The sequence below is a fragment of the Encephalitozoon romaleae genome, chromosome X (assembly GCF_000280035.1).
Source record: "Encephalitozoon romaleae SJ-2008 chromosome X, complete sequence".
NCBI lineage: Eukaryota > Fungi > Microsporidia > Unikaryonidae > Encephalitozoon > Encephalitozoon romaleae.
In genome coordinates this window covers 185,949-213,705 of record NC_024904.1, presented here as the reverse complement: position 1 = coordinate 213,705, position 27,757 = coordinate 185,949, and the positions used below count along the sequence as shown (strand labels likewise).

Genomic DNA, 27,757 nt, shown 5'->3' with positions numbered 1-27,757 from the left:
TTCATAAAGAGCATATTATATCATAGGCCTGTTTTAGGGCTTTCAGCATGGACTCTATCCTGCTTCTTTCCATCTTCACTTCCTCAGACTCAGAGGCTATGGTGTCTATATCCTCTCTGTTGTATATTTCCATAAACAGTGTTTCTTGAAGGGAATTCTCGGCCTTTTTTACTAGCTCGCACATTATCGCTTTTGGGACTTGATCGACAACTATCTTCTTAGTTATTTCAAAGTAGGATTCAACCATAGACTTGATCATACTTATCTCTATGGTTTCCTGCTCGGAAAGCCCATCACGAATCCTCAATGTATTAGGAATGGAGTCAAGAGTCATCTTGGTTTCCATTCCCTTGTAGAAGTCTATCTTTTCTGCTTTTCTTTCTACCGCAGGATCCTCTAGTTCCTTCGACAGCATTTCACTCCACTTTATAAAGTCTGGATGCTTAGTACTGATATATCCTGTATTCCAATCAATAAATGATTCGACCAGCTTATGTGTTGCATCGCATCGTTCTTTAAACATTCTAATCGCACTACTTATGATCCTCTCCCCAAGTGCAGGGTACCTGCTCATAGTAGAGCCATCTACAATATGTTTGATCATTCTAACCAGCTCGGAAAAAACTATGCTTACAAGCTTCAAGCTGTGGGGTTTAAAAGATTCGACAGAAACCCTTGCTAGCTTTTCAAAGGCTGCTTGACCAAACAGTAGAACAGATGATGATCCACTAGAATTATACAGCAACGCTCTTATCTGTTCATCGTGGATGTTGTCAAGAGCACCAAGCCTGTTTATAAATTTTGAGAAATGGTGGTTGAATGCATAATTCAGCCTTGCACCTCCCATCAGCTCGTTTCCTTTAGACTCAACATTCCCTGAAAGAATGTCACTGAATCTCTTAGAAACGCCATTGATGATTCTCATTACATTTTCTTTTGGGCTTAAGCATACATTTCCAAGGTCTCGAAGGTTATTCTGTGCATCGATCATTCCACTATTGATCCTTTCTTGGAGATCCGGCAAGCATTGCCTTATATGCTCATGGAGAATGTTATGGAGCTTTGCTATCAGGTATGACGTTCCACAGTATGCCTTATTCCTTTTATAAGACTCATGAGTCGAGAAAAATACCTCCTCGTCTTTTAATGCCTGTTGTATGCCTTTGTTTTTTTCAATGTCCTGTTGGCTTCTATTTACAACGGGAACAAAGCCCAGCCTTAGGCATATGATCCTGCCTGCTAGAATGTCCACAACATCTGTCCCAGAATCCATAAGATCTACCTTGGTAAGAACGCCAATGGTTCTTTCATAGTTATGATCAACCTCCCTAGCAAGCTGTAGAGCATCAGAATTCGATATGTCTGTATTGGCAGAGGACACTGCAAGAATCAGGGCATTCTTATTAGATACATATTTCCTACACATTTCCGTTATTTTGGTACATATGTCCTTAGGCTGGTCATTAGTCGGGACTCTCACCAGCCCAGGGAGATCAACTAATGTGAGTGTTAGAACCTTAGAAGAATAGTACTTAAGTATAATGGGTTGGGGTGAGACATCATTCTTCGACTTTAAAATTCGATTTGTTTCCTTTATGATTTCTTTCTTCACTTCATCAAAGTCTGTATATCTTTTTTCCGGAAAATGATTGAAAACCGCATGATCTTCTGTTTTACTATGGATGAGTTGCAAGATCAAGGGCCTTCTGGTGACAATCCCTGTGCCTCTCGGAAGAATATCTCTGCCTATTATGTTTTCGAGGACACTACTTTTTCCGGAGCTTTGACTACCAATAACCACTATTTGTGGGAGTTCTATTTTATTTGATATGCTATTCTCTGTACATATGTCCTGGAGATCGTTTATTTTTTCTATAAGTAGATCCATGACTGCCATGTCAATATAAACCCAGCTCCTTTATATCTAAGTTATGAAACACACCCGCGTTTCATAATTGATGTATTGTCAGATAGTCTTGGGCTCATCTTCCTTGGGCAACAAAGACCTTTTCGTTTCCACAACTACACGAGGTCTTGAGACACAACCCATTCTCCTCCCTGGTAACCCTTGATACACAATTGAATCCAGGGATAAGAATGGTGTAGCAGCCGGGACACACTGTTCTCTTTATTTCTCTGGACAATCTTATTTGATATTTATTTGATATCATCTTTATTTTCTTCATCTTTCTTCTATGGACAGATGGGATTCCAACCGTTCTGAATGCTGTGCAGTAGAGATACATCAAATGTTTTGCAAAGTCTTTTTTCATTGTCTGTCAAAGGGAATTGAGTAACAAAATTTATGGCCACTAAGTCTCAAACAAAACAGAGGATGAAAATCAAGGATGCCTTGCTAAGTATTAAGTCAAGAATGATACTCACAAGTAGAGGCTATCCAACAGTGGAGGTTGACTTAATAACGGGTAAAGGTGTGTATAGGTCTTCTTGCCCATCAGGCGCATCTAGAGGTTCAAAAGAAGCTGTGGTAATCTCTGATGGAGGAAACCTTTATAATGGAAGAGGTGTAAGAGCTGTTATAAACAACATCAATGATATATCAAGAAGTTTACTTGAACTAGAATACAATGCGGCTGATCAACAAAACATAGACAATTTCCTACTAGATCTGGATGGAACAAACAACAAATCAAAGATAGGAGGGAATGGAATAATAGCACTTTCCACGGCTTTCTGTAAAATGGGTGCAGGATACTCAAATAAACGAGTGGATGAGTTTATTTCGAGCATAGGACCATTCAAAAGAAAGATGCCTATTCCTCATTTCAATGTTTTAAACGGAGGAGTTCACTCCGGAAATGCAATGACGGTACAAGAGATCATGGTTGTATATCAACACAATGACTTAGAAAGAAATATTGAGTGTGGATGTGTATTGTATGAATCTTTGAAGAAAACGATATCCGAGAAGTATGGTGTATTGCATACTTCGGTGGGGGATGAAGGAGGGTTTGCACCTCCTATAGAGAAGTTAGAGGATGGGCTAGATCTAATATTAGAAGCCTCCAGAAGATGCAACAGAACAGATATGAAAATTGCTATTGACTTTGCAGCAAATGAGTTTACAAGGGATGATGGGAAATATGAACTTGATGGAGAGGTCTATACTACAAGAGACCTTGGGGAAAAGTATATGGAAGTCATTAGGAAGTATCCTCAGATATATAGCCTTGAAGATCCATTTTCAGAAAAAGACTATGACGGATGGAGGTGGATAAATGCTAAAGTTGGAGACAAAATCAATATTGTTGGTGATGACCTGACTGCCACTAATCCACAACTTGTTGAAAATGCAGGCCTAAGAAAAATGTGCAACACACTTCTAGTAAAGCCCAACCAGATAGGTACAATTAGTGAGACAATAAAGGCAATAAAGATTGCTCGAAAGTACGGAATGAAAATTATGGTTTCTCATAGAAGCGGAGAAACAGAAGATCACTTCATAAGCGATTTATCAGTAGGTGTTGGTGCTGAATATATGAAGTCAGGTGCACCTTGTCGTGGTGAGAGGGTTAGTAAGTACAATCAACTACTTAGATTGAATGAGTATTAACCTTGACATTAAAAAATCGATTGGCTGAATTTGTTTATAAATGAGTTTCTCTAATCTTTCGAAATTCCAAAATATTCATATAATGATGGAATCTTTCTTAATATACTTTCAGAATACCTCTTACTACTAAAACCAAGGAACTTCTCATATGTCACAAGATACTTTTTGCAGTATTCATTAAGCTCTTTGTTTGATTTCACGAGCCCTTTTATCATCTTATCGATACATTTAATTTGGATCTTTGGACCCTCTTGAATCTCTTCAGAGATGCTTTCATCCTCTGCTTTTTTGTCTTTAGCTTCCTGGCTTCTAATCCATCCCTTCTTTTGAATGTCTCCAAGAAGTCTTTCCTCCCCATAAACAAGATATACGTAAGACTCTCCACCCTCATTGTTTCTAGCTGTTCTTCCCACACGATGGACATATGTCTCAACGTTGCATGGGCAATCGTATTGTATAACTACGTCGACCTTTGGAAAGTCTAGTCCTCGAGATCCTAGGTCAGTACAGAACAGAATTCCATTCTTTTCTTTTACGAATCTTTTGAATGTATCTATTCTTTGTCTTTGTGAAATCCCTCCACTAAGGCAAAAGACTCTGTTACGGAGCTTGAGTCTCTCGAATAGAAGGTGATGAAATTTGACCTCCTTGCAAGTGCTGAAGAATACTATCCCTTTGACTTCCGGATTGCTTCTGATAAATGTGTGCAGATAGCTGATTTTATCCTCTATCCTCATCATATAAAAATATTGGTGTAGTCGAGATGGAAATCCCTCTTCCTTGTATATAGATATAATCTTCGGGTCTTCCAGTTTTAAGATTCTGGCTGTTGAGGCTTTAGGTGTTGCTGAAAACAGTAAGGTTTGCTTCTTTGAAGGAATGTACTCAAGTATATCTTCCAGAATCTCCTTGAATCCCATCTCAATCATTTTGTCTGCTTCATCAAGAACCAATATTTGAATGTTCTCGGTTTTCAGACAAGGATTTTCTTGTAGGTGCTGAAGGAATCTTCCTGGTGTGCATATAAGAATGCTCATAGTGCTAATCTTCAGAGATTCGTTTTCTGCCTCAACCCCACCCATAATCAGACCAGCATTCAATGTAGTATGTTTCCCAACCCTGGTAAGAACATCGAATATCTGTAAAGCCAGCTCACGTGTTGGTGTAACTATTAAACACCCAAGGCCATCCTCTCTTCTCCATTGGAGGTCTGTTAGCCTCTGTAAAATGGGTATAAGAAAAGCAAGAGTCTTTCCGGTTCCTGTCTGTGATGATCCAATTATGTCATTGCCTTCTAGTGCTACGGGAATTACCCGTTGTTGAATTTCTTTCATTGTAATAAACCCGTTCTCATTAAGTCCCTTTTCAATTCTTTGATCGATATTTAAGTCCGAAAACTTCATGGGTCACAGCAACAGTATCTTGTAAATAAGACAAATTTTGAAATCAGTTTTATTTACAGCCTAATGAAAAGCCTTTTCACCGTCGAAGATAGTAATACGAGGCATGTTTTAGCCATGAAGTCGATGAGTCCTTATCCGTTTTGTTGGTACCCGTCATGCCTTATGGATGAGTTGAGTTTGAGGCTTGGACTCACGCACTAGAATGGTCGGCCCTCTAATTGCCATCTTGCTCGGGGGTTTGATCGCCCTGGCCTTGGCCATCACTACTTCCTGACCCACCATTACTTCCTGATCCATTGCTGCCTCCTTGGCCATCACTACTTCCTGATCCACTACTGCTTCCCGATCCACTACTGCTTCCCGATCCACTACTGCCTCCTTGGCCATCACTACTTCCTGATCCACTACTGCTTCCCGATCCACTACTGCCATCGGATGTAGAAGAAGGTGGGAAGACCCTGGATACAAGTGCTGCAATCTCAGAGTTTGCAAAATTGACGAACTCGCTTGATGCATTGTTTGATAGGGTTGTGAGGGCCGTTGTCAAAGCTGTAACAGCATCCTGAACATTTGTCTGAAGAGTAGAGGCCTGGGTTGTGAAGAACGTAACAAAGCTGTTCCTGTTTGCTTGAAGGACATTGTTGATGGCAGTAACTGCAGCAGCAGGCAGAGACCCAGAGAGTTTCTGGAATACAGCCATCTGCTTGGCAAATAGATCATTCCCTGCAATGGTAATGATTGGCTGAATGTTATTGAATACACTTGAAATTTGGCTAGCAAAGAGCCCACTGTTGATGAGGCTCACGAGATCCAAGTAACACATTGAGCTAATTCTCCCAAGTAAGTCACCAATTACCTTCTGTGCATTATTCTGAATGGTTCTAGAAAGAGCAGCTGATTCAGAGGAATCTATTGATGCGAGTTCCGCAGCAGTATTGGCTGGAACATTAACACCAAGTGTCTTGAGTTGCTCTACCAAAGCATCATAGTCTGCACCTGCGAAGATAGGGTTGAATCCTGAAACTTGAGAAAGAATGTTGGTCAAAGCAAGAACAACAGCTTTCTCATATTGGTCCTGATAGTTCTTAAGGAACTCAAATATCCTTTCTCCCATGTTGATTATAGGTGTCTTCAATTCATTCTCACACCTCAGAGGCACAGGAGTAGAGCATGGAGTAGAGGAGCAACTTGAGTAGTCGCATGATGAACTGTAGCTATCGCAAGATGAAGAACGTGACGAGCAACCATCATCCCTATCCTTAGGGCACCTTCGACCACATTCTTCAGAGCTAGAAGAATAAGATGAAGAGTTGCAAGAACCATCCTCGAATGCTTGATCTCCACAAAGCCTCCTTACATCATTTTTGTATTTAATTCCAAGAAGATTTTGTTCTTTGAAATAGTTGAAGCCATCGGGGTTTCTTCTTAAACCACATTTCCTTCTTCCTCCACTCGCAAGAACTGCACTAAAGCCTACTAGACTTAGGAGTAATGAGAGCTTTAACATCTTTAATTTACTCCCCAAAGCCTGCTTATTTATACATTTTAACAACAAAGAATGTGTTCCATGTGCATGTTCTTTTCCTTATTTTGGAAATATTTGCAATTAATCTGGATGCTGTCAGATTTGTTTACCATGACCTACCTATATTAAGGATACAAAATTCTTGTGATCGATAAGGATATTTCTTCATGATATACACAAAAATCAATAGTATTTATCATATTGTAGATTAATAGTATATTTAATTGGAAGAGCCCATGATCAGCTTATCTAATAAAAGGACATAGACAGGCATGATCTTAAATCCGGCATCATGATGGAATTGGAAATATTCGCTGTTTTTTGACCCCATTGAGATGGAAGAGAGTAAAATCAAGGAGGATGGAGGCGTGAATTCCAAAGACTTTTCCTTCAGAATAGACAAGCTAGATATGGATAATCCAGAGCATATTGTGTGGGCTTACAAGAATATCCAGCAGGTATATAATCACTCAACTGTGGACTTCTCAAGGATGATCAAGATGATGACCAAGCACAAGCTATTGGATTTCAACACAAGTCTAGTAATATTAGAAGAGGTTGGGAGTATTTTGCAAGCTCATTTTGGAGAAAGGGAAGAAGATGAGGAGTTAAGCTTCGTTGCTGACAAATGTGGGCTTGTCATCAACAACAGAACAGCCGATGACTCTTTGCAATGTATAGATTATCTCTATAAACTCGTTCTTCCGTTTGCTAAGATATGTACAAAGCAGGTAGTTGATATTGTGGCCTTTCTGTTTACCAGAACAACTACGGGGGAGTTTGACGAATTATTTGAAATATTTGGCAAGAAAAAAGATTTTCTTGTTGAGCTCTATCTCCTGAAGGTTAAGTTGATGAGGGAAAGAAGTATCAGATATAAATGTGAAAGATGCAGAGGTGTCGATAAGATGATTGATTTAGAAATGGAAGAATGTATCAAAAATATTAAGATATCCTTTGATAGTAAAGACGAATGTAATAAGGAAATGGAGAAGGACCAGGAAAAGAAAACGGACTTCTATTCAATAGAAGGCGAGAATAGTAGTAGTAGGAAAGAAGGTAACGAGAAATTCCCAGAAGATCTAAGTTTCAGCCAAGGCAAGCCATTCTTCGAATCTAGCATTGAGTCGTTTTCTGAAGAAGGCAGTAAGCATTCCAATGAGGCTGGAGAAGCTAAGATGGATAGAGATGTTCTTAACCACAAGTCTCAGCAAGTTTCCGATGACCTGTCTTGTAAAACCCTCTGTAAGTGTGGAAGAGGTGGGAATGTAGGTGAAACCTGCTTGTGCGCCTCTTATAAGCTTTCTGACGAGATTCGTTGTTTGGTCGAGGCCAAGAGATGTCTATTGGATATTGAATCTATTTCTCCAAGATTCTTCCTTGAAAATGTCGCCCTGTATCTTAGCTTGTCATTTGATAAAGAGCTCCTAAATCTGTTCAGGAAGTATATAAACACGGAATATGGGTCAGTTTGTGCCTTTCATATATTTAAACTAAAGACGGTTGATCCTGAAACCTTGGAGGCAATGATAAAGGAAATGAAGGATGTAAAAAAAGAGATATTGAAATCTGAGCATCTAATCATTACAACAACAACTTTTAATCTTTATGTCGAATGGTGCGTGGATACTTTTGGATCGATATCGATTTCATCTATTAATGATTATTCAGATATAAGTAGGCTATATATAAAGTTTCTTAAAGTCTTCCCTCATAAGAAGATGTTTCTTATCCTTCAAAGGATGTGTGGAAGTAGAATAGATAGAGTTTCCAACACAGTTTATGGGCACATTGCTTATGACCTGGAAGAGATAGTCAAAATCACCCTAAGCTTGTTTGATAATGTGCGTTCCAATGATGAAGAAAAGATACCCAACACATTGTTAGATGATGAAAAGATATTTGGGGACTCCAATCGACTTGATACTTCCAACTTCTGTATAAGGCAGGAACTAGAAAAAATTGTTCTTGAGGTATGCAAGCGCTATAGAAAATCTTTTCTTTCTCAAATCAAAACCCTGTTCTATTTCTCAAATAATGATTTCAAGGAGAAAATCATCAAGATCCTGTGTGATGATCATGGTAACGATTGGAGATATCGAAGAGCGCTACTTCATTCATACAGAGAACATCCCTGCCTCTTCAAGGAAGCCTTCAATCTCGATAACTTTACCAAGGACCCTGTATTCATAGTCAGAAGAACTGCATTAGATATAAAAGAGGAACTTGATTTGGAAAGTACAAAACTACCTGAGAAGCAATCTTTGTAAAATTCCCTTTAAAGCATAAAGAAAAACATAAAAATAATCCAAGAATTCTTATTTCTCAACATCTTCATTGTTTTTTATTTTAATTGATGATGAATTGATTATCATATTTGGCTCATAAGAGTTCTGCTCATCTCCTTGAAATCGAAAAGTTTAGGAGGCTTTATGATAACCCTCCTCAAGTTGTGCAACGGCCCTTCCATTACAAGACCTTTTTTATCATAGAACGACAATAGGTTACTCCACATGTCATGCTTCATCAAGGTCGTTGGGTTCCCTATTATTACTAGTCCATGCTTTGCTCTTGTTAGTGTAACATTCATTCTTCTTTTGTCTCCAACAAATCCTATCCCCTGATATAAATTGCTTCGAACAAGACTAACTATTATAAAGTCTTTCTCTCTTCCCTGAAACCCATCAACATTACTTATTTCGAGATTCCCAGGCTCCGCCCCAAATATTCTGTTTAGAATGTAAGATCTTTGCCCTTCATAGGGTGTTATCACACCTATTTGATTCTCCGTAACACCACACTTGAATAGATGTCTTATTATACTTTCACAGTATAGAGCCTCGGCTTGATTGATAAAAGAGGTCCCGCTTGCACTTACTTCTTCTCTTCCATAACATACGTAAAAAAAGTTTGTTGGGATTCCCAGATCAAATCTACAGAATCTCTTTCCTCCTGTGAGGAGTTCTCCATTGTAAAACATTTCTGATGGCCATTCACAAAGATCTGTATCCATCCTGTATTGGATAGACAATACATACGGAACCACCCCAATCGAGATCAGTCTTTCAAACAAACTTTGTTTGAATCCAGCCTGTGCCACTTTCTTACACAGAATTGTAGGGCCTAGTTGTTTATGATCCCCGACAAGCACAAGCTTTTTGCATCCATATACCAGAGGGATAAGACTTAAAGGCTCTGTTGACTGAACTGCCTCATCAATTAATACATAATGGAATCGGAACTTGTTAAACATCTTCTGCCCCGATGTTACACATGTACATGTGATAACTTCTGCTTGATTTAGAAGCTGCTTTTTTAATGACTCACTAACCTCGTCATTGTAGATACTATTATATCTACCATTGTCTCTGCATCCCTCATCTTTTTTCTTTCTTCCTTCTTGTAACTCTCTCAAATTCTCATGAAGAGACAGAAAGCTTACATCTGACTGCCCGCACTCCCTTCTTCTACTCATTACTCGTAGAACCTTCAGGCCTGTCTTATGGATCTTCAGAGTAAGCTGATCTACTGCAGTGTTGCTTGGCGCAACAACAAGGACCTTTCCTCCATAATGCTTCACAAAGTTGTAAACAATAGAAGATGACACCAATGTCTTTCCAGTCCCAGGTGGCCCTTGTATCAACGTCACCTTTCTCCCAAGAGCTGCTCTAACCGCCGTTTCTTGGGAAGTATTGAGTTTTGGAAGGTTCGGAGGTGAAAAAATATGATCGATGTTACTGATCCCTTCTTTATATCCTTTCAGGATGTATTCAAATATAGATGGCCCTTCATTTAAGTTTTTCTTTGCTTTTGTTGCTTTTCTCCCATCCGGCCCATTCCTCCCTTCAATACAGTCCAACGGTTTTCTTTTGCCCAAAGATCTATTGGCATCTATTTCTTCTTCATGCAAGCCCTTCTCATCATTATTACTCTTGTTTTTTTTGTTTTTCCCAATCTCTTTCTTATATGTGTTATATAACTTCCTTAAAGCCCATTCCATTCTTTCATAGCATACACCTCTCCAAAGATACTCAACAGTATATCCGCTTCTTGGGTAATCCCCAGGTATTTCAACTTCCACCTTCAACTCCTCGCTAAATGTCTCTCCGCTAACGAATCCATTCAAGACAAATCCGCTCTTATGGGTCAGCCTAATCTCATCACCAATGTTAATCTTTAGCTCGTTGTCTCCATTCTGGAAGTAGAAATAACAATACTTCATCTTCTCCCACCGAACAAACACATTCTCTTGTCTCATCGATTCCTTTATCTCCCTTTCTTTCCGGCACTCAGCCTCAATTAGCGAAGAAAACACTTCGACATACTCCCCAGCTTCAAATCTCGGCTTAACCTGAGGAAGTGACGGCACGTTCTTCTCCTCCATCTCAGCCATTTGCTGCTTAGTGAGCCTTCTTCCCTGGACCTCGGGGCTCTTGATTATGGTAAGACATCTCTCTTCAACCAAGGTTCTGCCAGAGCCGCATGCATTGCAAAATATCTTCCCATTGCTATCTAGAAGTTTAAACAAATTGTCCTCTCCGCATTTCCTGCACTTGATGTCTCCTCCAATTCGAATTGATTTATGCCTTGCTTTCACAAGATGAAACACTATATGAGATATGGATGAAGCGCTATGTGAATTGCAGAAATGCTTTCCGCATGTTATACACTCTATTAAGAATTCTGCTGCTTCGCAGTATTGGCATTTCATTTACTGGGGTCTCTTCACGTCCGCTTCTAGAAAATCTTATACAAAATATCAAACATGTTGAAATAAACTTACAGCTTCTAGATAGAGAACGTGGATTTTCGGCTCATTTCATTATTCCAAAGGACACCCATGATAAATTTTCCTGAAGAAAGACTGCCTAAGCGCCTCAGGAGTATGTTTACGCTCAAGATGCTTGGCCCACCCAGATACGACGGAAAGTTTGACTTCAGCAGGAAGAAGATAGATATCCCCCTGATATTTCCACTTCGAAGATCTGCCGTCAAATCTAGAAGTCCCAAGCATGTGATTTTCATGGAAAAAATAGATAATTACAATGTGATATATTCAAGAGATGGCTACCAATTCGATATTGTTGGGAAGTACAGATACAGGTTCGAAATAAAAGACCTTTGCGTAAGACTGGTAACTGGACATGGAAAAGCCTTTATCCTCACAGGCAATCACATCTATGTTTACAAACAAAAGAGAATAACCATGTTTAATATCCAAGCAATTGATTTATGCACCTCTCCCTTTGGAGAGATATTCATACTAACTACTAAAGAGATCCTGATATTTGGCGAAACAGGGGTCAAAGAGGTATTTCCATACACAGGCAATCCTATGTTCATATGCTTTTATCTGTTCAGAGAGCTACTAGTTGTAACAAGAAATCAGGTGTTTCATTTGGATCTTAACAACCTTAGACTAAGCACCATATATCTTACTAATTTAAAAATCCAATCGGTCGTTTTTCAAGACAGACTTTACATCCAGGAAGGAACCAAAAAACATGTTCGGCTCACTTCTTTGAACATAGAAGATAAGGCTGCAGAGTCCATATACATAGAGAACCTGATGAATATCTCTATCGGGGAAACGATCGTAGTATTGTACAAAACTGGGGGAGAGTTTATATTTTGCGATAGGTTCGACCTCATCAATGCCAAGGGAGTTGTATATGAGGTTGAGAACCTCTTAGGGTTTTTCTTTAGCGAAAATAAGAGTTGTTTTTTTTTCGAGGAAAGATTTGTGCTGTGGGACAATGGAAGTGTCAAGGTTATAGACATAGACCTAAAGAAAAAGGAGGACTATCTTATGAAATTCCCAGAGAATCTTGAGATGCTTGAAGAGATGTATAGAAAGAGGGATGTCTCCAAGGGTGTTTTTAGACCTGGTAAAGTGATCTCCACTCTCAATGAAATTATCGAAGAGTTTACACAGAAGGAAAATCAGACTGTTAAGCCGGCACCAAAGAAGAAGATCAAGTACAAAGAGAAGAACCTAGGGGGTTTTTAGTTAAAGCCTGGGCTGATATCACTGAAGGACGAACGATAAAAAGCCAATTCAATAGACCCTCTATGGACGAATTTATTTCTCTTCTGAAGATTCTCAAGAAGAATGATAAAATTGCACAAAACGTTCTTCTTATGATTTCAGAGAGTTTTAGGTACAACGAGGAAGTGATGAGTGATGCACTAATTAAGCACCACAGAAGCCTTCTCTCAAAGGAACCTGTTTTAGATTTTCTTTTTCTACTCTGCAATAAAGACGCAAGATATTTAAATCTCTTTAGAAGATACAAGGAAGAATTCGATACGGACCACAAAATTTCCAGGTTGTTATCTGGAGAGGATTTGGAGGAAAGGCCTAAGAAACCAAAGGTAGATAGCAAGGGAAATTCAAAACCTGCCGACATTAAGGGATGCAGTGATGCAAAACACTTCCCTGTGAATCCCGTGTCCGATAGTAACCCTAAGGATAAAGAACCATCCAACAAAAGAATAGGCCAAAACGTGTTTGAGGAGGCAAAATCAAAAAACTCATGGGATAGAAAGGAAAACGAGCTTGGGATCTTGAACAATGAATACTTGAAGATTGATGTGGATCCGTCTGTCCTATACCCTCCAAATCAATGCAAATTGTGTGGGTTAAGATATGAAGATACGCCAGAGGGCGATGAGCAGATGAGGATCCACATTGATGAACATAGGAGAAAAGCAAGGGTATTGGGAGAGAAAGATTGCATAAGTAGAGAATTCTTTCCAACTTTAGAGGCATGGACCAAGAATATTGAAAAAATCAAGCTCAGGCTAGAGGTTGAAAAGGTTGAGAAAATCGCACACTCCGGAGGTCCTGCACTTTGTGATGTGTGTCGCAACAAAATAGAAGTTGAATGGGATGACCAAGAAGACAGATGGATATTGAAGGATGCCATCTCCCTTGAAAAGGGTGGAAGAACAACCTTTTGCCATAGAAAATGTGTTTTGTAGGCGTCTTGAATATTGGTATAAAACTTAAATCGATAGAATTAAACTTACTCTTTAGTTATCACGATTTTTCCCTGATCTTTTTTGTTTTTTGGGGCATTCTTCATGGCTTAAGGCCTTAATCCTGGAATCTATAGCACTTTTTATCTGCTTTATTCCCCCTAGTTCAGTATCGTTAATCTTTTCACCCAAGTCCCTGAGAAGATGGATGTCTGTTTCGTTCTTAATTATATTCTTAGCTGTTGTTAGATATCTTCCTGGATTCTCAGTAAGCACTATAAACTCATAGAAAGAAGGTCGCGGAATGCAGGTTCTATCAATCATGTCTAAATCAACCTCTTCGTTTCTATCTACACTTTCAAGGAATTCTGGCCAGCTGAAGTAATCTCCACAGGTATTTGCAATGAGCATTGTCATTCTTATCATGTTTGGGTTTTGGCCCAGTAAATCACAGAACATTTCAAACAGCCTTCCTTTGTCTTTGTAATTTATCTTCTTTAGTATTGTTTTCAAGGCAGACAACGACCGTTTAAAGATTACTTGGTCTATTTTTGAAATGTACATAAGAACGGGAACAACATCTACACACCCTGGGTAATTGTTTTCTAATATTATGTTCATGATACTCAACACCCTGGCACATGTTTTTAGAGATAATGGTGACAGCTTCTTCTTTCTTCCCTCAAACAGTAAGGATATAGATGTATCAATTCTCCTGATTTCTTCAGAGTCATCTAAAGAGATCAACGATATCGCCGTGCTTGAGGATTCGTCGTTAGATGCCTTATATGTGAGTTCTTTATGGGCATCTGTACCTAGCTCTTTTCCCATTTCTTCGGTTTTTTCTGAGGATATGGATTCAGAGTACTCGGAAAACCCTATGCCATTTATGAATCCCTCAAAGCTTTCCTTAAGACTAGATTCTTCTAGTAGCAACTCTACAAGCTTATCCAAGATCTCATCTGTCTTCTCGATTCCAAGACTTGAGTTAGAATAGAAATAAGTCAGAAATACTTTTGAAAAAGAGCTTGGATCCTTGAATAGAGTCAACATGTTCTTCATGAAGCTTCCCTCATTGATATTTTTAATGGCGAAGACGTTCATTGCTATTTGATCCATGATGTCTGATTCGAGATCTATTTTCTTTGCAGCCTTTGATTTGATGTTGAGGACCTTTATTCTGCTGAGAAGCTCAGTTCTTTCTGGAAAGGCCTTGATCATGAAGCTCATTACATAGTTCACGTTCTTGTCAAACATCCTTTTGTTCTTCACCAGTTCAAGAGAGACTGCATTAATGTTTTCCCTAGTCAGCTCCAACGACATCATGGGGTTTCTTTATTTAGTAATGAAGTAGAGTACACCCATTAATAAGCAGTCTTTGAAGAGCCCTAGAGCTATGGCAACAGTCAAAATGAAAGCTGATCAGAAGAAGACGATTCTACTGGAAATAATCCGGGGAAGCAGATCGTTCTTTAAGTTGCAGGAACTAGAAAACCTAGGTTCGAAGAAAGGGATAGTAGCAAACACTATCAAGGAGATTTTGCAGCAGCTCGTTGATGATGGACTTGTCACTGTTGAGAAGGTCGGGACCTCAAATCTATATTGGTCATTCGCATCTGAGGGAGTTCAGAAGAAGAATCTGAAATTCAAAGAGCTTGTCGAGGAATGTAAAAGCATGTCTGAGGAGATTTTAAAGAAAAAAAAACACCTGGAGAATGAAAGGATATCCAAGAACTACACTGAGGAAAGAAAGGAATTAGAGAGTAAACTAAATGCCCTAGCAAAGATAGAAGAGGAACAAAAGGAGGAACTAAGCAAATTTGAGGAGACAGACCCCACGATCTATGATAAATTTGTCGATGATAGAAAGGAGATAGTTGATGAATACAACAAAATTATTGATAATATCTTTATTATACAGGATTACGTATGCAACAAGTTTTCGATGGAGAAGCCGGAGTTTAACAGTAACTTTGGGATTCCTCAAGACTTGGATTATATTCAGTGATATTTTCAATAAATATAGTGATGCATCTTGATAGCTTATGATATAGGAACCTTAGAACCTGCGAGGGAATTTGTTTGGGTTTATTTTCCATTCTGTAGGCCCAACCCATGAAGAAGGAGAATAATCCAGAGGAATACAGAATGATAGCACCTACATATCCAGATAGGAACGCTTTTGAGTACGAAGAAATGAATTCCGATGTTGGTGTATATAAGATACCGACCAATAGGCCTGTAAGAATATATTGCGATGGAGTGTATGATCTATTCCACTATGGGCATGCCAGAAGTTTGAAGCAAGCAAAGAACCTTTTTCCGGATGTTTATTTGCTGGTTGGTGTTACTGATGATAACATAACAACGAGGCTCAAGGGGAATCTTGTTATGAATGAAAAAGAACGAGCAGAAGGGCTGATACATTGCAGGTATGTTGATGAGGTTATAACAAGTGCGCCGTGGGAACTAACATCAGAATTTATCCAAAAACACAAAATAGATTTTGTTGCACACGATGACATACCATACAAGGGAGAGGGCAAGGAAGATATCTACAAGTTTGTAAAGGATATGGGGATGTTTATACCGATAAGAAGAACAAAGGGAATCAGCACCAGTGGAATAATAACGAACATTGTTCGGAACTACGACATATATGTCAGGAGGAATCTCGAAAGAGGTGTTTCTGCAAAAGATTTGAATATATCATTTCTTCATATGAAAAGAATAAAAATGAGCAAAAAAATGAATGAAATGATCAAAAACGTCGATATTCAGAGGGAAATCGATGAGATAAGAAAAGAAATACGAATTGCAATGAGGTACTGGGAAAGGGTGTCCAATGAGATTATTTCTGGATTTATAGAAAATTTCTGTCATGGAAAGACCTCTAGCAAGTTTATTGATCGTTTAGTGGAGTTTGTAAAGCTCAAGAGGAAAAATGACTAGCTTTGAGTTATGTGAATAAATCTTTGATTATTTTAATGTTTGGTCAGGCCCATGGATGTTTCTCCCAAAGAATCTGGATAGTCCTAACGAGAAGGAGGAGATGGAAATGAAAGGGCCTCTTTCACTTGTTCACAGAGCCATGGTAAAAGCAATGCCTGTGTTAGTTTCCCTACGGAATAACAGAAAGGTTATGGGAAAGGTGATAGCATATGATCGCCATTACAATTTACTGATGGGAGATGCTAAGGAGATCGGCAATATGCGTGGAAGGAACAAAGGAAAGAAGAAGAGGCAAGGCTGCGATTTCTCCAGACGCCTCGGAAATGTTTTTATTAGAGGAGATACTGTTATACTTGTTGCAGGAGGAGTTGATACATTTCAAGAGAAGGGCTTAGAGGATAACGGAGAGCAAAGAAGAGTACAGAACGACGAGTATATCTAAATTAAAATGTATGCTTGCCACTTTTGAAGCTTGCATTTTCTGTATGCTACTCTTTGACATCCTTGATAGAGATCAAGAAAGCTTCGAAAGCAGCAGGGGCATTATATTAAGTATGTTTTATAGAAGAAATATCACAACAATGGAGGTTAATAAGATTTTATTTTATCTTTCATGATTGAGGGTTCAGCTTCATCTTTCCAGCCACCTCGAAATATCCCATATCGTTCCTCTTCTCAAACTTCAAGCGTTGTCTGCAGCGACCACACTTCTTTCTTTCTTTCTCGACAACAGGATCCTTTGGTGTTTGATTCCTAACCTTACCTGCCTTGTTGATTGTAATAGTTGCCTAAAGTTAGAACAGGTCTACAAGATTCCACTTACCATTTCAAAGGGCCTCCTCCCTGAAGAAAATATTTTCGCGACCCGAGGTTCAAAGCCTGAAGGCAGATATTTCCGAAAATTTTATCCCTCACGAAATGGTAAGTGAGAGAGTTGAAGCTAACTTATAGAGTTTGGAATTAGAGATTTCTAGCATGAGGGATAACAAGCTGCTCTCTAGAAGAGAGCTAGATGTGGTTGTATACCACCCTGGGATGCCCATTCCTAGCCAAGAGGAGATAAGAGGAAAGATATCTGAGCTTTATCAAACAAACAAGAAGAACATTGTAGTTGGGGATTTCAAGAACAGGTATGGTACTCACAGAACTACTCTCAAGGCAAAGATTTATTCAAGTGCTGAAGCCCTGTCAAATACTGAGAAAAAGCATATTGTGGCGAAGCTTACTGGAAAGGAGTTCCAGATAACGCCTAGAAGAGTTAGGAAAGATGAAAGGAAGAAACGTTACAAGGTCTTTGGTACTCTTAAGAAGGCAATGAAGAAAGCTGAGAAAAAGAATAAATAACCGTCATTCTTATCTTTTTATGGGAGCTCTATATCTCAATTTTGGATATTTTCTATATGCTTGAAATATTGTTTAATTTTCCCCACCTTGCTAAGGGTATCCTTGTTTACGGATCCGCGTAGTCTTTGCTTGCATATCTCCAGAGATGTGTGCAAATATAGCTTGTGAAGTTCATCCTCTAGTGCTTTTTTTCGAGTATTTGGTTTCTCTTCCCTCAGAATTTGATTTTGAATTTCATCAAGAATATTGAATAGATTGTTTGTTCCAAAGTGGGCCATACAACGGGTAGAAAAATTCTTTAATATGAATCCTCAAGATGGAGGAACTCTTCCTTAAAAGGAACACCTCTTAGGATATTCAATGAAGAGATCCACGGTGCACTAAGAATACTTACATCACCGAACAACACTGGGGATGTCTTGCTTGAACCTAGATCTTCATATCAATTCATTGAAAAGAATCTAAACAAAAGAATCCGAAGGAAGACAGACTTTATTGTAGTTAATGGATCCCCAACCTCTCTGCCATTTGATTTCAAATTGAAAGAACTGACCGAGGATGGAGGAGGGGAGTATATAGCAATAACGCACCGGTAATAGATAACTATTTGAGAGGACCTATAATTTTTCGTGGCCTTTTGCAATCCTTACAAACCTCTCGTAGTCCATTCTGAGCAAATCTCCTGCCAATGTGTTTAGTGCATCTTCTCCAGTAATCTCAACAAATATAACATAAAGATTGACAAATACACTCTCTAACCCATGAGTAGGTCTCCATCCTAGCCTCAAAATCTCCATGCAAACATTTCCGTCATCGTCGATATTTGGATGGAACACCTTATCTAGACACAGGAGCTTTGGTGGTTTGAATGGATATGCATGGGGAATCTTTATCTTGAATCTTAGCACCCTCCCTTCATAAATCCCCTCTGTAATTGGCATTGTATATCCGACTTCCATAACATATCTCTCCTCTGAAGATTTATCTACAGATAATGACGTTCCCGGAAGTAATTCGATGGATTTGATCTCTGTCTTCAAACGGAAGGCTGCAAAGGAAGATGTCTCCAATGGGCACATGGGCCACTTATACCCCATTTCTTATTTCACACTCAGAGTAGTGGGTAAGGGCATCTGCAAATACCCTTGATGAAAAAACCCTTCTAGTAAACCAAATCTCACACTCAGCTAAGGTCAATGGATTAATTAGATTGAATCTCAAGGCTGTGTTACAGAGTATCACAAGAGAGTAATGTGTTGTTTTTTCTTCAAAATCTATATCTACTTCCATTACAGAGTCCTTTATGCCCTTCTTTTCCTTCTCGGATATCGTACCATATCTATCAATTATAAGCATAGTTTTTGGAACTTTCTTGAGCCTGCCAATATACCTTCCATCCCAAAGAACTAAAGATTCCATGCAAGGGAGGAAATTCAATCTTAAAACTAACAAAATTAAAAAAATTTATCTTTTAGATAACCTGAGCCGTAGTCGTGGAGAAAACCTATGCATAAGAGCGAAGTTGCTGACTAAAACAACAATCATGAGAGATATGGCCCCGCAAAGTAATAAGAAATACCTAGAATAATCATAATTGACTAGGAACTTCGTTTGAGGGTTGAAGAGTTTTTCCTTGTTTTCTTCGTCACTAAGCCTCGGATCATAGAGCCATGAGTTTACTAGTATACCCATGATTGTCTTATATGGAGGAGTAAACTTCTCATTTGGCTCCACAGGAAATAGTACTCTTTCGAAGAAAGATAACTTCATAAAGCCCTGGAAGAAAATGTGAGGCCAGAAAGGTAGCAAAAAGTACTTGAAGAACCTCAGAAGCCCAAGCGTTCCAACCGATGGAGAGGAAAGAAAACCAGAAATCACATACAGTGTATCAGGATTCAAAAGAGGTATGAATATCACGGTGAACATAGATAGGAGCCTTTTAAGAACATTGGAAGACGCGATGCTCCTTGTCATTATATTGAATGATAGAACTAGGAGGTTTCCTATGATTATATAAGTAATTAGCTCAATTGTGTTCCCGTCGTGGACCCCCAAAGATGATATAATCCCAACAAACATAAGATATTTCAGAATGATTGGGAGAGTTTCAGTTATCCATGTCGAAAAGTACAAAGTCGACGGCCCATATGTCCCCTTAGAGATCTCTCTATGAATGTAATCTAGTCCATCTAGTAATTCTGTCTGGCCTAAAGATGAAAGCAAAAACAACAGAAATGGAGACATTTCCCACTTGATGCCTTCATCTATATTAGGCCCCAATGATTCGTCAAAGTTGGACTTCAGGAAACGAAGAAGCTGACAGAAAATGAACTTTGAGCCACTTTCGGCACTTGTATCTAAATGAAGATCAGTGGTGTAGTTTATGAATTTCCCAACGAAATTTATAGGATACATGAAGTAAATATAGAATCCAAGAAAGACCATTTCTAGAATACGGTTCTTTAGCATTCTCCAAGATCTCCATTCAATGATAAATTGCCTTTTGGCTATCATAAGTGCCTTTGAAAGACTGAATGGAAGGTTGATTGGAGAATTACCGTCATGTTTCATAACTCTATCCTTGGTTTTTGAATTTCCTTCTTGTGCCACAGACTCTATTATTTCATTGATTGTTTCCTTGTATTCTTCGATTCCAGGAACATAAGACTTATCGGAGAAGAGCTCAAATATGAATTCACTTATGGACAGCTGTCCAATCCTATGGACTCCCTTAGAATCGAAAAATTCTTCACATTTGTCAGCTGGCCCAGAGTATACGACAGATCCTCTATAAAGAAATAATAGATCATCAAACATGTTAAATAGTCCAGGCCCAGGCTGATGAATTGTTGTAATCACAATACTATTGTTTTCAATCGCATATTGCTTAACCATCTGAATTAGTTCAAACGCAAGATGGGAGTCAAGTCCGCTGGTCGGCTCGTCGAGAATTAACACATCAGGGGAGGCTGCAAACTCCACAGCTATCATCACTCTCTTTCTCTCTCCTCCAGAAATCGCTGTCATCATCGTATCCTTAAGATCTTGAATGTGAAGCTTTTTCATCACACTGCTTACAATTTCCCCAACACTTCCTCTTCGCTTCTTTGCCGTTCTGCAGTTAACGCAGAAATATATATATTCATAGACAGTTGTATAAGGAACTATGCAATCGTCTTGATTCAGATACGCTATACGAGATAGCCATGTATTTTGATCCCTCTCCTCTCCTTGAAACAAAATTTTTCCATAGGACATCGAGTGTTTCTGAACTATCCCCACAATCAAGTTCATCAACGTTGTTTTGCTACCTCCACTGGGTCCCATGACAACCGATAGCTTCCCTGATTCAAAGGTAGCAGATACTCCATTTAACAGTCTAACATACTTAGAACCCGAAGATAGATCCTCGTTAGGAACCTCAAGGACAACATTTTCCACCTCAAGCTTGTATGTTTCTCCGGGTTTACGATCTTCTCCTTGTGAATGAACTTCCATGGGCTTGACATCTTCATGAGATTATAGAACTTGGTTTTCTCATTAACCATAGTAGGCATACTGTCTTCCCCTTATTAGAAGGGGAAACAGATTAACCAATGGCAAGAAAGGTCTTTACATTAAACAAATTCCTCTGTAAGACACCTCGGTTACAAATGTAAAAGTAAATACTTTCTCCCAATATCTATATACATCCTTGTAATCATCAGATATGGCCCATATGCAATCATCTCCTCCGGCCCCTGAGATTCCACATCCCCAAATGTCATATTCGCTGGTTTTCATCAATATTTCGTATTGTTTTTTGGGAACGATATCTATGCTTATATCTCTCATAGCATTCAGATATTCCATGTAAAGATATTTTTGGCAAACTCTTCCCCTGTTAATCTCGAAATTAATAGCCTTAAGAGACTCCCATCTAGGATCTTCAAGATCAATTCTCTTAAGCATTTCTTTTGTTGAGGTGCTTTTCCCGAAAGATCCAAGAACCAAATACCGAGGGATCTTCTCCATCGGAACACACGTTTTCCTATTGAAGTATATGGATCCTAGAAGACAGCATATTGCATCACTTCCAGAACCCTCTTGATTAACCTTCTGGTGTACCAAGTATGTTACAGGCAAAACGTGCTCCACAATTTCTTCAGACAAAGAAAGATGGCCCAGCCACGACCTCAAGTCGCCCTGAAATCTGGGAGATTTCCCCCAGCCATTGAAGCTATCTTGCAGGATAATCTTCTCAAGGTCTTCCTGATGGAATTTTAGCAGAGCATACACTATAGATACAAGGATGCAAGCTGAAGATCCAATTCCGGTTTTCTCTCTTGTGGGACCATTAATAAAAAAGCCATCTTCAGCTTTCATTTTGATGTTTATGATGTTCTTAGGCGAAATCCCGGTGATCCTGAAGAAGCAATCGACAATCTTCAGTAAATAACAGTCCGGGCCATTTATAATGCTGGATTCGTAATCCTCATAGCAGTACGTGCTCTTTTCTTTTCCGTTAATTTCTATTGTTATCTCTGGCTTATCCGATACGATTCTGGTTGTTTCTGATAGGATATATGTCTTAAGAGCTATGGCCCTGCATGTTTCTCCATTCAGTACTATGTATGATCCATTCACGATCACCTTCCCCGGCACCTTGAATTGTATCCTTTCATTCATTTATAAAGGGTTTTTAACGTACTCATTCTACCCTCGATCAAAGAAAAGCTATTTTTATCGAACCCATCAAAATGCTTCCGAAACTAAATGTTCCTACTCGTCTTAATAAGAGCTATCTGTTGGAGTATAGAACGCATAAGGCCACTCTGAGACCTGTTCAAAAGCCCCAGGAATACGAAAGGCCAACTCCCAATAACTATCGTACAATATTATGTAAGTTTTTCTTAATGAACTCCTGCAAGCATGGGGATAATTGCACATATTCCCATGACACAAGCAAGTTTCCATGTAAAGCATTTCATTTAAGAAAAAGCTGCAGTAGGAAGGATTGTCCCTTTTCTCATGCACCCCTGTCTGATCAAGCAATGGAAGAAATCATCAATGAAAAGCAAGAGACTCCTACCTCCTTATTCAAGTCTACTTTACTCTAGAAGCTTCATTTCTTGACCCTTGATTAGCGTCAGAAGAAATTAATCAATCGGTAAAACAACTTTAAATTTAATATCCCTAGTCCTTTTCTTTATTTCTTTCTTCTAGACTCTCGAAGAACTTGACTAGCCGGCCAACCTTATTGTTTCTTGTGAGTGTACTGCTCTTCTTTTTGTAGATGTCCTCAGCTTCAACAAAGACTATCATTTCATTGTCTTTATCTTCTTCCTTGGGTTTCTTTTCTCCATCTGAATAAGTAGGGTTATTTGCTGCGCTTCCAAGGTTTAAAACAGCCCTGAACCTCTCAATCTCCCCTGTAGTGTCCATATTCTCGTTAATGTTTCGAGTGATGCTGGTCTCTACAAAAGACATTTCTGATGTTTCGGACGCTTCAGCCGTCTCGGCTTTCGAAGGTTCCATAGAGGGGACGAATGCCGCAAGCAAAGCAGTCTTCAATTCCTTGGAAAGGCTTTCTGACCCCCTCATGGTTTCACATTGGCACTTTTTCCCGGCGGAATCATAAGGACTATTTAGTCCAATCTTCTGGTTTATGGAAAGCTTATCAGAAGGCTCTTGAGCTTGAATGGCCTTTATAATGTCTCCCATATCTTCACAGCTGTTAGCCTCCATGTCTTTCTTTTCTTCGGATTCTAGTTTAATGGCCTTGCTAATATCAGGTAGTGTTACCACTTCAGTCTCACTGTTTGTAGGCGAACCATTCTTAGTCTCTGAAGATACAATTCCAGAAGTCTTGAAGGCAGTATTACTTTCATTTAGAAGCACTACACAATTCCTTTCCCTAGAACATTCACTGGCCGTAAGATCTTCCCTGTTAAATCTAGGAAAAGACTCTTGACCGGTGGAATCACTCAAAACAATGGATGGAGTCAATACTTCCTCACCTTGCTGTGAACAGTCCTTGTTTAGCGTAGTGCTTTGGTTGGACGTACTATCATCTTGATTCTCATTCATACCATCAGTATTGTATGTATCAGAGATTTCGGATATCTCAAGAATTATTGGGTCACATTTTTCTTTGGCTCCAGAGCTATTATTTCCATCATTGTTCCTTGGAAGCTCCGAGGATCTTCTTCTTCTGTAGAATTCATGAGGAGGAACTCCTTTGCTTTTACGATCAAAATGAAAAGACTTCATCATCTCATCCACTTGGATGTCTCTTGGAGGATCTTCAGTCTCAGGCCCGTCGATAGGGCTGATATGCTTGAGTTCATATCCATTTACTTTTCCATTTTCATTGACTATGTATACATCGAATGTAGAAACCTTTTCTTCACTACGTTCAACTATGTCTTCTGATGAGGATTTATGGCTTAACATGCATGCTGCACCAATTACATGCTTCATAACGTTGGATCCAAGGCATTCCCGGTTCTCCGCATTGGATTCTTCATTTACCATTAACATCCTGTCCTCTTCTACTTTCTCATTGGATATGCTTTCTTTTCCTTTGCCTTTATCAGAACTCTCATCCATTCCCTGTGTCTTTCACGTTTCGGTATATGTATTTAAGTTGTACACACCAAGAAACCAATCATTTTGACTTCTGTCTGTCCCATTGGTTCATTCCGTATCATTGATACAAATATAGCCAATCATGAAAAACAAGAATGCAAGTAGATATACAACCTTAGGTTGGTCCTTTTTGATAAATAATGTTTTTTTTTGAAGCTAGCCCATCTATGGAAAGAGAATATGATTTCATCATTTATGGTGCATCTGGATATGCAGCAAGGTACATAATAGAGGCTTTCAAAGCGGAGAATGTTAGACTAGCATTGGCTGCAAGGAATATAAGCAAGATCAAGGACAAGGCATTTCCAGTTTATGAGTGCGAAATAGATGGTATTGATAAAATTGCATCCATGACAAAGATATTAATAAACTGTGTTGGACCTTACTCTCGTTACGGCGAGAGTATTGTCAAATCATGCATAAGGAATGGCACTCATTACATGGATATATCTGGAGAAGTGTATTTCTTCGAACTTATCATCAACAAGTATCATGATGAAGCAGCCAGAAAGGGTGTTTACATCATTAACTGTTGTGGGTTTGAATCCGTTCCTTCTGACATCGGGGTTATGTATCTTCGGGATATGTTTGATGATGCGGAAATCGAAAGCGTTCTCAAGATTAGTAATGTTGTTGTGAACGAGACCACCTGGGAGTCACTGCTCGCGTCTGTTGCAAATTTCAAGGAGATGAAAGCTCTTAGAGAGAAGAGATACGGACAAGGGAAGAAGAGACGATCCCAACGGATTGTAAGGGAAAGCTCTTATCAGGTGATCTTTAGAGGAATAGACTACTCCATTGTAAGAAGAAGCCAGGAGCTCCTAGAGTCTGTGGGACTTCACGGTGCGAAATATGCTGCATATCTAGATGTGGGAGGAAGAGTTGGAATGATAAAGTATTGGATCTTTCTTTGGATTGTCTGGTTCTTCTCTGGATTTGCGCTTGGGAAGCGGATCATCATGAACCTAAGCAAGCTCTTTGCCTTTGGATTCATCAAGAGTAACCCAAGCTTTGAGGAAATAAGAAATTCAAGCTTTACAATTGAAATAAGAGCCAGAGGGGAAAAGAACAATGAGATAGTTGGGAAATGCTTGATCATATCTGGCCCCGATCCCGCTTACATAATGACTTCTATATGTTTGACACAGACAGCGGTTGTATTTCTGAGATCCCTCAACCAGAGAGTAAGAGGGACTGGGGTGACTCTTTTCAGAGGAGGCGTTATTACACCTGCCTGTGTGCTTTACAATACAGACATCATCCAGAAGCTATCGTCAAAGGGAATAAAATTTGAGGTTAAGGAGAATTGAATGGAGTGACCCTACTCTAAGCCTTTCTCTACTGGCTATTTTTAGAATAAATGGTTATAAATAATTCACTAAAAGGATGGAATGGATTTTATCTCCAGGACTCATATGTATTTTAATTGACTACTCTCGGTATCATAGATTATGTCTTATATTTACTTACAGTTTCATTAACCTTGGGCTAGCCATAGGCTACAACTGGAATGAAATGGATGGCCTATTACATCCTGGATTTAAACGAGTCAAAAGTTTGACTCTTGATAATTTACTAACTGCCGTAATTTCAAGTACATATCGGTTGATAAGCAAGAAAATTCCACCAGTGAACATTCGTTTAAATTTATTTGAAGTTGGTACATTTTCCTTTCATGAACGGCAGAATTCTTCTTCGAGCGTTTATAAACCAGTTGTTGATTTGCGCCGGTCCGAGCCCAGTCTTCTGGCAAAGGTAGGCCTTTTCTGCATCTGATGGATATGGGTTGTCCATGTTCTCTTTAAGCCAAGATCTCAAAAGTTGGGAAGTATCCATAGGAAAGTTGGCCCTGGTCTTTGGCTTAGAGCATTTACGCTCTGTTTCGTGTTGAATATACTTGGTGGCCTCTACCAGACCAGTCCTAATAGGCTCCGATATTATGCTTTTCACACACTCTTTAATAAAAGTTATCTCAGAGTCGATAACCTCCACAAGTCTGTCTTCAAACAGAATCTTGTGCTTTACTCTTCTAAGAACAAATAATAGTGCCATTTTGAACTTTATTCCTTCTCTACCAGAATCACTGGATATTGAAGTCTTGTACTCTTTCCGAAGATGCTTTATGTCCTCCAGCAATCTCTCTCTACCAACTCTGTTGGCTAAATAATCCTCTTCTGCATACACGACTCTGTTCAAGATGTCCATTATTATGTTCATGGCCTTCGTTCCATTCGCTCTGTTTTATCTAATTGTCTTGCGGCGGCTTAATTAATCTTGTTTGATAGAGGTTTTTATAATTTAATATTTCAATTGTGTCAATATGACAGAAATAAATAAGATCTGAGCTAGTTGAGCACAAGCCAAAGCCTCTACAGTCAGAAAGGCCATGATCAGACATGACTCTGCATTATATCTCGAAACCAATTGCTCTGAATACTGGCAGTGCCCCATATTTCATCAAACAACTAATTGTTTAAATTAGCAATTAAAATCTTATGCTTTTCTCTGCTTACATTAGCGGCAGAATTCGTTCTTGCTCTTGTTCCTAGAGGCCTAGATGGTTTGAAGATTTTCAAAGCCCCGAAATCCAAGCCGCTCTGTCTGTTTCGAAAAGACAGATCCCAGATGTAATCGATCACTATATCAAGTATGGGATTAAACTGGCTACTTATTGACCTCTTATGAAAAGATAAGTTAATTTAACCTCTTACTTTACTTCAAAGAAATACATACATACATGTATGAATTATATTAAAATCATACACAATTCATCTTACAAGCTAATACTGTCTGCCTCCTTCATGGCTTTTACTTCTATTTCTTTTGTTCGTAAACCAGTTATTTATTTGCTTGGTCGAGAGTTTACATATTTTTGCAAGTCTTGACTTCTCGGTCTCAGATGGATACTGATCAATCTCGAAACTTCTTTCCAATGCCTCGGTTATGAACTTAGGAAATCTTCTAGATCTTGCATTCTCGTTTCCATCAGGATTGTACAAGGCTCTGAACTCACTTATTGAGAATCCTATGCTATCAACAACAAATTCACGAATGTACCTAATCCTCTCTTCTAGGTATGCACTGACGCCTGTAGAAATATCCGGGACACTTCCAATACTTTTCACAAACTTATCTACCATCGAGTCCATTTCATCAACAATTCTATTATTTGCTTCCACATAAATTCTTCTTATCTCATTGATCCGTGAGGATACGAGATTAGGTAACTTAGACATGGTAGAGCTGGGGTCATTGCCGAATTATATTCCGTGCCTTAAATCAACTCCAACTCGAATGGAAGAATCTATCCTCTTCATAAATGTCATTTCCATAAAGGGAACTTCTATG

At 39.0% G+C, this 27,757-nt stretch overlaps 25 protein-coding genes across 25 annotated transcripts; 10 read left to right on the top strand and 15 right to left on the bottom strand.

Moving 5' to 3' along the window:
* Position 1: 1 nt before the first annotated feature.
* Positions 2 to 1,897, bottom strand: EROM_101600 (dynamin-like vacuolar protein sorting protein; the record flags this gene model as incomplete). Its single annotated transcript, XM_009267197.1, has 1 exon — positions 2 to 1,897. The coding sequence occupies one exon, from the start codon at positions 1,895 to 1,897 to the stop codon at positions 2 to 4; it is 1,896 nt and encodes a 631-aa protein (XP_009265472.1).
* Positions 1,898 to 1,982: 85 nt separating this feature from the next.
* EROM_101590 (RNase P subunit Rpr2) lies at positions 1,983 to 2,273 on the bottom strand (the record flags this gene model as incomplete). The annotated part of the gene is made up of 1 exon (XM_009267196.1): positions 1,983 to 2,273. The coding sequence occupies one exon, from the start codon at positions 2,271 to 2,273 to the stop codon at positions 1,983 to 1,985; it is 291 nt and encodes a 96-aa protein (XP_009265471.1).
* A 32-nt stretch (positions 2,274 to 2,305) lies between these two features.
* On the top strand, positions 2,306 to 3,574 carry EROM_101580 (enolase; the record flags this gene model as incomplete). Its single annotated transcript, XM_009267195.1, has 1 exon — positions 2,306 to 3,574. The coding sequence occupies one exon, from the start codon at positions 2,306 to 2,308 to the stop codon at positions 3,572 to 3,574; it is 1,269 nt and encodes a 422-aa protein (XP_009265470.1).
* Positions 3,575 to 3,624: 50 nt separating this feature from the next.
* EROM_101570 (DEAD box ATP-dependent RNA helicase) lies at positions 3,625 to 4,977 on the bottom strand (the record flags this gene model as incomplete). The annotated part of the gene is made up of 1 exon (XM_009267194.1): positions 3,625 to 4,977. The coding sequence occupies one exon, from the start codon at positions 4,975 to 4,977 to the stop codon at positions 3,625 to 3,627; it is 1,353 nt and encodes a 450-aa protein (XP_009265469.1).
* A 214-nt stretch (positions 4,978 to 5,191) lies between these two features.
* On the bottom strand, positions 5,192 to 6,484 carry EROM_101560 (spore wall protein 1; the record flags this gene model as incomplete). Its single annotated transcript, XM_009267193.1, has 1 exon — positions 5,192 to 6,484. The coding sequence occupies one exon, from the start codon at positions 6,482 to 6,484 to the stop codon at positions 5,192 to 5,194; it is 1,293 nt and encodes a 430-aa protein (XP_009265468.1).
* A 353-nt stretch (positions 6,485 to 6,837) lies between these two features.
* EROM_101550 (hypothetical protein) lies at positions 6,838 to 8,772 on the top strand (the record flags this gene model as incomplete). Its single annotated transcript, XM_009267192.1, has 1 exon — positions 6,838 to 8,772. One exon carries the CDS (start codon positions 6,838 to 6,840, stop codon positions 8,770 to 8,772), a length of 1,935 nt encoding a protein of 644 aa, XP_009265467.1.
* Positions 8,773 to 8,873: 101 nt separating this feature from the next.
* On the bottom strand, positions 8,874 to 11,213 carry EROM_101540 (putative DNA helicase; the record flags this gene model as incomplete). Its single annotated transcript, XM_009267191.1, has 1 exon — positions 8,874 to 11,213. The coding sequence occupies one exon, from the start codon at positions 11,211 to 11,213 to the stop codon at positions 8,874 to 8,876; it is 2,340 nt and encodes a 779-aa protein (XP_009265466.1).
* A 129-nt stretch (positions 11,214 to 11,342) lies between these two features.
* Positions 11,343 to 12,512, top strand: EROM_101530 (hypothetical protein; the record flags this gene model as incomplete). Its single annotated transcript, XM_009267190.1, has 1 exon — positions 11,343 to 12,512. One exon carries the CDS (start codon positions 11,343 to 11,345, stop codon positions 12,510 to 12,512), a length of 1,170 nt encoding a protein of 389 aa, XP_009265465.1.
* A 62-nt stretch (positions 12,513 to 12,574) lies between these two features.
* On the top strand, positions 12,575 to 13,486 carry EROM_101520 (hypothetical protein; the record flags this gene model as incomplete). The annotated part of the gene is made up of 1 exon (XM_009267189.1): positions 12,575 to 13,486. One exon carries the CDS (start codon positions 12,575 to 12,577, stop codon positions 13,484 to 13,486), a length of 912 nt encoding a protein of 303 aa, XP_009265464.1.
* A 51-nt stretch (positions 13,487 to 13,537) lies between these two features.
* EROM_101510 (hypothetical protein) lies at positions 13,538 to 14,809 on the bottom strand (the record flags this gene model as incomplete). Its single annotated transcript, XM_009267188.1, has 1 exon — positions 13,538 to 14,809. The coding sequence occupies one exon, from the start codon at positions 14,807 to 14,809 to the stop codon at positions 13,538 to 13,540; it is 1,272 nt and encodes a 423-aa protein (XP_009265463.1).
* A 70-nt stretch (positions 14,810 to 14,879) lies between these two features.
* On the top strand, positions 14,880 to 15,491 carry EROM_101500 (putative meiotic recombination protein; the record flags this gene model as incomplete). Its single annotated transcript, XM_009267187.1, has 1 exon — positions 14,880 to 15,491. One exon carries the CDS (start codon positions 14,880 to 14,882, stop codon positions 15,489 to 15,491), a length of 612 nt encoding a protein of 203 aa, XP_009265462.1.
* A 107-nt stretch (positions 15,492 to 15,598) lies between these two features.
* On the top strand, positions 15,599 to 16,435 carry EROM_101490 (choline phosphate cytidylyltransferase; the record flags this gene model as incomplete). The annotated part of the gene is made up of 1 exon (XM_009267186.1): positions 15,599 to 16,435. The coding sequence occupies one exon, from the start codon at positions 15,599 to 15,601 to the stop codon at positions 16,433 to 16,435; it is 837 nt and encodes a 278-aa protein (XP_009265461.1).
* A 55-nt stretch (positions 16,436 to 16,490) lies between these two features.
* EROM_101480 (small nuclear ribonucleoprotein D2) lies at positions 16,491 to 16,877 on the top strand (the record flags this gene model as incomplete). Its single annotated transcript, XM_009267185.1, has 1 exon — positions 16,491 to 16,877. The coding sequence occupies one exon, from the start codon at positions 16,491 to 16,493 to the stop codon at positions 16,875 to 16,877; it is 387 nt and encodes a 128-aa protein (XP_009265460.1).
* A 169-nt stretch (positions 16,878 to 17,046) lies between these two features.
* Positions 17,047 to 17,261, bottom strand: EROM_101470 (40S ribosomal protein S30; the record flags this gene model as incomplete). Its single annotated transcript, XM_009267184.1, has 2 exons — positions 17,047 to 17,223; positions 17,259 to 17,261. 2 exons carry the CDS (start codon positions 17,259 to 17,261, stop codon positions 17,047 to 17,049), a joined length of 180 nt encoding a protein of 59 aa, XP_009265459.1.
* A 149-nt stretch (positions 17,262 to 17,410) lies between these two features.
* EROM_101460 (40S ribosomal protein S24) lies at positions 17,411 to 17,779 on the top strand (the record flags this gene model as incomplete). The annotated part of the gene is made up of 1 exon (XM_009267183.1): positions 17,411 to 17,779. The coding sequence occupies one exon, from the start codon at positions 17,411 to 17,413 to the stop codon at positions 17,777 to 17,779; it is 369 nt and encodes a 122-aa protein (XP_009265458.1).
* Positions 17,780 to 17,814: 35 nt separating this feature from the next.
* On the bottom strand, positions 17,815 to 18,057 carry EROM_101450 (hypothetical protein; the record flags this gene model as incomplete). Its single annotated transcript, XM_009267182.1, has 1 exon — positions 17,815 to 18,057. The coding sequence occupies one exon, from the start codon at positions 18,055 to 18,057 to the stop codon at positions 17,815 to 17,817; it is 243 nt and encodes an 80-aa protein (XP_009265457.1).
* Positions 18,058 to 18,396: 339 nt separating this feature from the next.
* EROM_101440 (ubiquitin conjugating enzyme E2) lies at positions 18,397 to 18,876 on the bottom strand (the record flags this gene model as incomplete). Its single annotated transcript, XM_009267181.1, has 1 exon — positions 18,397 to 18,876. One exon carries the CDS (start codon positions 18,874 to 18,876, stop codon positions 18,397 to 18,399), a length of 480 nt encoding a protein of 159 aa, XP_009265456.1.
* EROM_101430 (hypothetical protein) lies at positions 18,866 to 19,198 on the bottom strand (the record flags this gene model as incomplete). Its single annotated transcript, XM_009267180.1, has 1 exon — positions 18,866 to 19,198. The coding sequence occupies one exon, from the start codon at positions 19,196 to 19,198 to the stop codon at positions 18,866 to 18,868; it is 333 nt and encodes a 110-aa protein (XP_009265455.1).
* Positions 19,199 to 19,243: 45 nt separating this feature from the next.
* EROM_101420 (White ABC transporter) lies at positions 19,244 to 21,277 on the bottom strand (the record flags this gene model as incomplete). The annotated part of the gene is made up of 1 exon (XM_009267179.1): positions 19,244 to 21,277. The coding sequence occupies one exon, from the start codon at positions 21,275 to 21,277 to the stop codon at positions 19,244 to 19,246; it is 2,034 nt and encodes a 677-aa protein (XP_009265454.1).
* Positions 21,278 to 21,391: 114 nt separating this feature from the next.
* Positions 21,392 to 22,447, bottom strand: EROM_101410 (mevalonate kinase-like protein; the record flags this gene model as incomplete). The annotated part of the gene is made up of 1 exon (XM_009267178.1): positions 21,392 to 22,447. One exon carries the CDS (start codon positions 22,445 to 22,447, stop codon positions 21,392 to 21,394), a length of 1,056 nt encoding a protein of 351 aa, XP_009265453.1.
* A 71-nt stretch (positions 22,448 to 22,518) lies between these two features.
* Positions 22,519 to 22,878, top strand: EROM_101400 (putative zinc finger domain-containing protein; the record flags this gene model as incomplete). Its single annotated transcript, XM_009267177.1, has 1 exon — positions 22,519 to 22,878. The coding sequence occupies one exon, from the start codon at positions 22,519 to 22,521 to the stop codon at positions 22,876 to 22,878; it is 360 nt and encodes a 119-aa protein (XP_009265452.1).
* A 76-nt stretch (positions 22,879 to 22,954) lies between these two features.
* Positions 22,955 to 24,370, bottom strand: EROM_101390 (hypothetical protein; the record flags this gene model as incomplete). The annotated part of the gene is made up of 1 exon (XM_009267176.1): positions 22,955 to 24,370. One exon carries the CDS (start codon positions 24,368 to 24,370, stop codon positions 22,955 to 22,957), a length of 1,416 nt encoding a protein of 471 aa, XP_009265451.1.
* A 179-nt stretch (positions 24,371 to 24,549) lies between these two features.
* Positions 24,550 to 25,719, top strand: EROM_101380 (hypothetical protein; the record flags this gene model as incomplete). The annotated part of the gene is made up of 1 exon (XM_009267175.1): positions 24,550 to 25,719. One exon carries the CDS (start codon positions 24,550 to 24,552, stop codon positions 25,717 to 25,719), a length of 1,170 nt encoding a protein of 389 aa, XP_009265450.1.
* A 337-nt stretch (positions 25,720 to 26,056) lies between these two features.
* EROM_101370 (TALE/PBX transcription factor) lies at positions 26,057 to 26,626 on the bottom strand (the record flags this gene model as incomplete). Its single annotated transcript, XM_009267174.1, has 1 exon — positions 26,057 to 26,626. One exon carries the CDS (start codon positions 26,624 to 26,626, stop codon positions 26,057 to 26,059), a length of 570 nt encoding a protein of 189 aa, XP_009265449.1.
* Positions 26,627 to 27,189: 563 nt separating this feature from the next.
* Positions 27,190 to 27,645, bottom strand: EROM_101360 (homeobox domain-containing transcription factor; the record flags this gene model as incomplete). The annotated part of the gene is made up of 1 exon (XM_009267173.1): positions 27,190 to 27,645. One exon carries the CDS (start codon positions 27,643 to 27,645, stop codon positions 27,190 to 27,192), a length of 456 nt encoding a protein of 151 aa, XP_009265448.1.
* Between the last annotated feature and the right edge of the window lie 112 nt (positions 27,646 to 27,757).